An 8,283-nucleotide genomic window follows, 5' to 3' on the forward strand; every position below is an offset into this window, starting at 1 on the left:
TTAGCTCTGTAGGTTTTGATTTTCACTGGTGCAAGAGGGTGTATTGAGGTTATGTTATTGAATTATTTAGCTCTGTCATGTGGTCAGAGTTCCTGTAGTCAGGTTATTGTCTTATGTTTTTCTGTCCCTTGACTTGGTAGATGTTGCTATTTCAATCCGTGTTTTAATCTCCAGAGTCTATCAGTGGCATGGACCAGCTGGAACAAAGTTCTCAGCAAATGCCAGTATCTGTCGAGTCAGAAGCATATCAAGACGGTAAGTTTGAGAAGTGAAAAGTTGGTCTAATTCCCTTGCCTTTTTTATTTTGTGGGTTCATCCGTTGTGCTATTAACATTTTAGGGGAGAGTGTGCCAGACAGGAGGGTCTCCCCTGAAAAGCTCTATAGAGCCGCTCTCCTGAAGAATAGATTTGCAGATACAATTTTAAAAGCTCGAGAGAAGACACTTGTTGAGGTGAGTATATCTGCTTGTTATAGGACTTGCTACTGCTTTTTCCTTAATATTTTGACCAGCTTGTCATTCCATCCTGTAATTTGCTATAAAGGTCGAGAAGGGCGATCCCGAGAAACTTCGTCATGAAAGGGAGGAACTTCAGATGCGGAGGAGGAAAGGTAGCCCCCTCACACTCCCAATCTAAAAAGATGGAGGAAATTCTTTGCATGTGAATTGGTAGCCTTATAAAGTTAATTTCCATGATCAGAAAAAGCTAAGTTGCAAGCAGAAGCCAGAGCTGCTGAAGAAGCTCAAAGACGTGCAGAAGCAGAAGCTGCAGCTGAGGCTAAGAGGAGGAGAGAGCTCGATAGAGAAGCAGCAAGACAGGCATTACTCCAGGTGAGTAGAAACTATCCCATGTTGTAGAAGGTCTCGTGCTTAATGTTCGACGCACTTCAGCTGAAGAATCACATGAAACTTCCATTGCTTCGTGCAGATGGAAAAGACTGTAGAGATTAATGAGAATTCAAAGTTTCTTGAGGATTTGGAGATGCTGACTGCTGTCCCACCCGAGCAATTACCTAGCTCAGTAGATGAGACCAGTCCAGATCATTCCCAGGATGGGCTAGGTGGCTTCAAATTTGGAGGCAGTAATGCTCTGGAGCAACTTGGGTTGTACATGAAGATGGATGATGATGAGGAAGAATGTGAGCCCGCTACTGTCCCAAGTTATCCTAAGGATGTTGAGCCTGAGGAAGGTGAAATTGATTAAGCTGCCCTCTGTTGCTATAGCTGTATCATAGTGTTTTAGAGATCACTAATAGGTTAATGACATAAATCCTATTCCATATTGAAAGCCGAAAGAAGAAGAAAACAGAAAAGAAAAAAGAAAAAAATAACATATAAGAAAAAAAATGGAGAACATTGACTTGGCATTCAGTTTGTTATTGGATGTGGAAAAGAATTGTGTGGAAGTGCTCTGCAGTTGCCTTTTCTGATCTTTCAGCTTCGCATGTATATTTATATTTTAAATCTTTTTATCCATGATTTTAGTTATGATGATTCAATTTTCGAGGAGACTGCAAAATTTGACAGGAAAGGACCCAAAATAAATTATGTAAAAATTAGAATTGAATAAAGTCGCCAAAAGGTTAACACAGTTTTGTTGTTGGAATATCGCTGGAGTGGTTGGAGAAAAGGGCAAGGGATGTTTTCTTCATGTTTTTTTATGGGTGATCATAGGCTGTAAACCATTTTAAGGTCAAGATCTTGTTCATCTTTTGATATGAGAAAATTTCAGTTTGGACACGGCCTAGATAGGACTCTTTTCCAACTTCTAACTTCAAATACGTCTTTTTCAAATTTCAACCAAATCATGTCCAAATCTCATGAAGGAGAACTTTACGAGAAGGACACTTGATATGTTTCAATTTGGGGTTTCAAATCAGTGGCGGAGCACCTTATTCAAGGGGGTGCCAATATTGTAGCTACAATATGTTGAAGGAAAATCAATTGTGTATATGTTTACTTCTTTATATTTTGACTCTTCTTTGCGAAAATCCTTGTTTCAGTCTTATTCTTTCAGCTGTTCTCTGAACGAGGTTAAATCACAAAGTGTTGAATGCGCTTGCATCATTTTCAAGTTTGATTAGAGAGAGAAAATAAAGTGCTAAATGCCACTTTGATAATACTCCTGACAGTAATATAACATTAATTATAGTTACATTACACAAGAAGCAACACGAAAATAAATGTATACTGAAACTAGTACAAGCCCAAAACACAGACCAAGTATCTTTGTGATTTAACACACATAGAAACATAAATGAGACCTCCAATTGTCACCCATTTCTCCGAAGCTGTGTGCCAGACGAGAGATGCCTAAGAGAAAAATTTGTAATCCTTGGCTTGTATAATGATGGTTCTTAAGCCACCAATTGGTGCTAAAACAGTCAACATTACTCCCACTATTATGCAAATCTGTAATAATTTGTCCAATTAGTTTTGGTTTTTAGCTTATAAAAACAGAATCAGATAAAATGACAATATCAAAAAAGCAGAAGTAGTTGAACCGTACCCAGTTAGTAGTCCATGAGAGACCCCATTTCTTTGGTTTGTAGATTGAAAGCCACATGATGCAAGGGAGCTGAAAGAAATGTAAAAATTACATTGTGTTAGTGCTAGCTATCATTTTCTCCTGTCGACGTGTAGTGGCGGAGCCAAAAATTCAATCAAGGGAATTCAACAAATACATCTAGAATTTAACCTGACCCCGAACTTAATGTTGAACCCCCTTTACCACTATACCAGAATTTTCTCTCATGTCAAGGAGATTTAACAATAGATATATAAATAGAAGGTTCATTTCCTCCTATTTGCGCAGTATAGTTATCGAAAAGGAGATTCAATTGAACCCCTCTACCTAGCTCTGCCTCTATCAGCACTAGAAAGTCTACAAACCAAGAATAGACAAGGGAACTTACAAAATAGGTTGTTGGGGCAAAAGCAAATCCTCCAAAGAAACCAAGAAGCCCCCCAAAGAAAGGGAAGATGATTCCAACAAACATTGTGAAAGCTACGATAAAAGCAAAGGCATTACAATGTACTCAGAACTGAAAGCAACACCACTGTACCAACAAAAGTTTCTGCTTCAAATAAAGGCAAGTAACTTACCAACATAAAGGTTTCTGGTCATAAATCGCAAGTACCAACTTGGCTTGAACTTAAGTTTCTTAACAAGGTAAGTCTCAAGCATGTCAAACACCGGAATTGCATACAACTACAATAGCACAAAATCAAGCACATTTAGTCAGAGAAAAATGCTACAACTCTACATATAACCAAACCGTTCTAGTACAAATAGGAACTCAATCAACAAGAATTTTTCATGCTATGTTGCTCGGACTCATCACAAATATACGTGTCGGACCCTCCAAAAGTAGAACATTTTTGGAGGATCTGACACACAGTTGCGGACCCACATGCACCCAAGCAGGGGCGAAGCTATGTTGGCCTAGGGGTGGTCAACTGAACACCCTTCGCCGAAAAATTATACTATGTATAAGGTAAAATATTACTTGTTATTGATTAAAAAAAGACCTTGAACACCCTTGCATAGCCCACTGGTTTGAACACCCTTTTGAATTTCTTGGCTTCGCCACTGCACCCAAGCAATGAAAAAGCCAGAAATGTTTCCAAGGGTGGCCAGAAATGTTTCCAAGGGTGTTCAAACTTGAAAGAAGTAAAAAAAAATTCCGACAAAGGGTGTTCAATATAGGTTTTATATATCTAAAATCAATATTTTACTTATATACCATTTGCTAAAGGTGGCTTCGCCCATGCACCTAAGGGGTGTCAACCGACATCCCTTCGTTGGAAATCCTGGCTCTGCCACTGCTGACTGACACGAGTGCGGCATCATTTTTGGAGAGCCTGAGCAACATAGGTTTCATGTCATACCTGATAGCTCCCAATAATGTGGATAACAACAAAGGCATTAGCCAAGACAATAAGCCAAGTAGGTTTCTCCAAAGAGATAAGAATGTTGTCTGATACTGAATTCCCAAATATCCAATAGCCAATAATAGCAACAGGGAAGTAACAAAGAGCCACAATAATGTAAGCAACAAGAACTCCTTTCCACATAGGTCCTTTAGAAGGTTTCTCAGGTGTTGAAGGGATTGTAGCTTGAATTTCTAACACAACATTATGACCTGCATATGCAAATGCCACTTCTCCCAATCCACTGAAAAAGTTGAAAATACCTTCCCCTGTGTTTTCAGCCCTGTATTCATATTCCACATCTGGTTGCACACCCTTATCAATTGAAGCCCCCCATGCAATTGTGCAGTAACTGTTGAAGACATCATTAAGTAAATAAAATTGTCCTTTTTCTAACAGCTTAAACTATTAGATGAGATAGCCACAGACTGCAATATGGTACTACAAGAGTAGGAAGAGATCCTCAGTTCGAGTCTCACCATCGCCCAAAGGCGGATCCGATATTTAAATTCTATGGGTTCAATCTTTATAGTTCTTGATATAAACAACAACAACCCAGTGAATCCCACTAGTGGGGTTTGGGGAGGGTAGTGAGTACGCAGACCTTATCCCTACCCCGAGAGAGTAGAGAGATTGTTTCCGAAAGACCATCGGCTCAAGAAGACGAAAAGAAACAAATACATAAGTACCATCAACAGAAAACATAGAAATAAGAGGTTCTTGATATAAAATCAATTTTATAAAAGTTATGAGTTCATATTTACTATTTTTAGAAGTTTAGTAAATTTTTACACATAAATTTATACTTCGCGCTAAAAATATTGGGTTCAGTTGAACCCTGTAACATATACTGGATCCTCCCCTGCCATCGCCCCATTATCAAAAAGAATTCCATATGTTTGACATATGAAAAAGAATGTGGAGGCGCATTGAAGACATACATAAGTAAATAAAAATGTGACCTTTCTAATCCAATATATATATATATATATATGTCAGAAAGTTAGGAGCGCGATGTCCTAAATATTAATGGAACAATAACAATAACAATAAGCAAAAGGAAGTAATTTCTATACCTTAAGGACATGATAGCTGCTACCAAAGACACACCAGATATGGCATTGAAGTTGGGAAGATGAGAGAGCACAAAATGGACAGAAGCAAATATCATGATGTAATAGGTGAGTTTGATATCTTTGCAATTGTCTTTGCATACTAAATCATGGATTTTCTGGAATGATTTTCCTCCAGTCACCATATAAACAATGTCAAGGCCAACTTCAACAACAAGTTGCTGAGGCACCACTATCCATAGGCCGAGCTTGTTACCAAAAACATGCTGCCCCAATTCATGATATCTATCGAAACGTTTCCCTGGAACCATTTCGTGCATCTCAACCATTTGCCATAGTGTGTATAAAGTTATAACCCAAGATACCAACATCACTGTTACACCAGGTCCCCTGAGATTACGTCCAAACTCATCTCAATAATATAAGATAGAAATTAAAGTATATGAAAAGTTAGTATTGTTGAATACTCTAAGATATAGGTAAATGTACGTACCATCCGAGCTCTGACATGGCATAAGGAAGACCGAGGACACCAGCTCCAACCATAGCAGTAACATTGTGGAATGCTGAATACCACCATTTTGCGTTCCTAGAAGAAGTAATGGGAAGCCATTCGTCTATCGCCTTTTGTTCTTCACTTCTTCCATCAGCCTTTCATTTGATTATATTCCCATTAAACAAGGAATTGAAACATTACCTTAATAACGATTCACACAATACAGTATCAATCCAAACTCTCAATCCATGCACAAGAATGTATCATAAGATCAATTCCCATAGCGTATCCAAAATTCTTAAATTATGGGTGCTTAATTATTTTTAATCTGAAAATTACTACTGAGACTGGGTGCTCCGTTAACATATTTGTATTATTTACTAATTTTTTTTTGGACAGGCATTCCCTAAGAATTACAGAGACATGCATAAGTTTGAAAGCTAATACGTTTGTAATATAAAAAATTATCTGAAATTAAGTGAAGAATACCGCATTGTTATCTGGAGAGGCTACCATATTGTTGTGTTACGAGGGCTTGAAAAATGAATAAGATTTACAGTTATTTGAATGAAGCCAGATTTGAACCAGTTGTGATTATGAATTCCCAAGTTGTAACCATAACACAGGTTAATCTCTCAACAAATGACGTCTACGTACAGTTATTGAAATTTTATTAAAGAGAAAAAAATTTCTTTTGAAAAAATCCGAATGTGACTGCCCTCCGTTAAACATACTCTTCATTTTCTCTATGCCACACATGCCCTATTTAAATTCCAATGGTTCAGATTAAGATTAACTAAAGATAAGGAATGTATATTTTACATGCACAGTTATTCCATTTCCCGAAATTCCCAAAAAAGAAACAATATTAGAGCTCATTTCTCGGAGATAGTACACCTGTTTTTTTCCCCTCTCATCCTACGTTATAATGCAATTGACCTAGCATAACTTATGTATTACATGTGGATAATTATGTATAATCAATGTATATGGTTAGAAAAAATAAATAGTAAATATGATCGGCTATTTGCGTAAAGATCGCAATAAATAAAATATGAAAGAGAGCCTATATTACTTTTAAGATTCTTAAGAACTAAGAGTAGAAAATTAACTAGGGATAATTTCACTTAAGTATAACTCACACACCTGACTTGCAACATAATAGCCTAGATATCACATTGCAAATCTATAGCCCAAAAATAATAGGCTAATTCCCGAAAAAACAGCTTATTTCACACAATCAACATATTATCTGAAGGTAAGAAATTCAAACACCTTTATGTGCAATTGCTGAAGCAATCCAACAGGATAAAAGAAAAATAAAAAATTGATAAATGAATTGTAGAATTCCTCCAACGCGTACAAATCTGTTTCATGTAGCACATACACGAAAAAGAAGAAGAGAAGGAAGTGTCAAACTTCTGTAGAGACCTCTTACACGCTAACAATGTATATACATCCTTATAAACTGAAAAAAATATATATATTTATACAACATTATCCACAAATATACACATTTATACATAATTATACAATACTGTATAACTTGTATAAACATGTATAATAGTGTATAAGAGGTGTCTGTATACCCATATACACAATTATACACTATTATACAGTGTCGATACAACCTGCTACATAGTTATGATTTTCCAGAACTTCAAACTTCAAACTTCAGAATCTTCCAAAATTACCAGAACTTCAAACTTCAAAATCCTCCAAAATTAGTGGTTGTTTGTTGGTGCAAATCAAGTTTGAGAGCTATTTATTTTCAGACCTGTGTGTATTTTCATGTTTCTTTCAAAAATCTTCTTCGTTCTTCTGCTTGCCACCATGGACGACGGAGTCTTTCTTCGAGCCTTCTTCGAGCCATTAATGGCAGAATTGCATAGGGGATAAAGGAAGGGAATAGCGGGGGCTAGGTTAAGAGAGGATGGGGGATCTATGTGGGTTAGAGAGAAAGGAGTGAGAGGCGGTGAGAGAGAGAAGGGAATGAAGAAAGAAGAAAATAATAAAAACCCTAAAAGTATGTCTTTAATAGTGGGCTAAAGGCTGAAAGGTTTCTTTCAAGTTATGTACAACATGGGCTATATAGTGTAAGAGCTTTAAATGTGGGCCATTTTCGGTTGGGCTATTAGGCCAAGTGACATGGGCTGTAATTCTTTCAATTAACTATCATCCAAATGAATAAATGATGTTAAAGGGATTGTTTGGCCCGTGGCGGAGCTACAATTATTGAGGGTCAATTATAAAGAAGTAAACACATGAAAAAACTTAGAGGATTTAACATATAGTATATGCCTATACATAATTTTTTTTACCTAACTATATGGTATAATTTTTCGGCGAATTATTGAGAGTTTGGATAAAGGTGGTGATGATAGGCTATAATTGCATATTTTAGTCGCTTATTACACTCGAATTTACTGCACTTTAATTGAGTTTGTGCTTTAATCGCTAGTGTTTTGTACTAATTGTGTGTTTTATGCCTTGTAGGTGTGATTCCGAGCTATATAGATGTTATGGAATGAATTTAAGTGATTTGAAGCTTTGAAGTCTGAGTAAAAGCTCAAGGAATTAAGCCGGGATCGTGTTCGGAGGTCAAATTTGATAATTAAGTACGAACGAAGACTTGAGGAGGCATATTGCGCACTATCTAGTAAAATAGACATAACTTTTTGCTCAGAACTCCATTTGGGCTCTACAATATATGGTTGAAAAGCTAACTCAAAGGGCTACAACTTTCATGTTTTACGTTTTTCCTAAATTCCAAACGGAACAG

General features: G+C 36.8%; 2 protein-coding genes across 3 annotated transcripts in view; one reads left to right on the plus strand and one right to left on the minus strand.

Annotated features, from left to right (window-relative positions):
* Positions 1–1,502, plus strand: part of LOC109207266 (transcription factor GTE8-like) — a 10,326-nt gene extending 8,824 nt beyond the window's left edge. For both annotated transcript variants that reach the window (XM_019370161.1, XM_019370165.1), the window contains exons 7-11: positions 175–255; positions 340–452; positions 544–610; positions 700–830; positions 928–1,502. In XM_019370161.1, coding sequence (XP_019225706.1) covers positions 175–255; positions 340–452; positions 544–610; positions 700–830; positions 928–1,203 — 668 coding nt within the window. In that variant the 3' untranslated portion in view covers positions 1,204–1,502. The remainder of the gene's footprint in view (positions 1–174; positions 256–339; positions 453–543; positions 611–699; positions 831–927) is intronic.
* LOC109207278 (lysine histidine transporter-like 2) lies at positions 2,094–6,147 on the minus strand. The gene is made up of 8 exons (XM_019370169.1): positions 5,991–6,147; positions 5,499–5,656; positions 5,009–5,395; positions 3,891–4,284; positions 3,105–3,210; positions 2,915–3,006; positions 2,509–2,577; positions 2,094–2,411 (listed from the first exon to the last, which is right to left on the minus strand). The coding sequence occupies exons 1-8, from the start codon at positions 6,015–6,017 to the stop codon at positions 2,313–2,315; spliced, it is 1,332 nt and encodes a 443-aa protein (XP_019225714.1). The 5' UTR covers positions 6,018–6,147; the 3' UTR covers positions 2,094–2,312.

Source organism: Nicotiana attenuata, chromosome 2, assembly GCF_001879085.1.
Source record: "Nicotiana attenuata strain UT chromosome 2, NIATTr2, whole genome shotgun sequence".
In the NCBI taxonomy this organism is placed as follows: domain Eukaryota; kingdom Viridiplantae; phylum Streptophyta; class Magnoliopsida; order Solanales; family Solanaceae; genus Nicotiana; species Nicotiana attenuata.

Bases quoted from the DNA above. Each gene is read 5' to 3' on its own strand.
- LOC109207278 (XM_019370169.1), bottom strand. From the start codon at position 6,017: ATGGTAGCCTCTCCAGATAACAATGCG. The intron at 5,657-5,990 runs GTATTCTTCACT...ATCAAATGAAAG, and splicing joins CCTCTCCAGATAACAATGCG to GCTGATGGAAGAAGTGAAGA. The intron at 3,211-3,890 runs GTATGACATGAA...GTGCTATTGTAG, and splicing joins ACATTATTGGGAGCTATCAG to TTGTATGCAATTCCGGTGTT.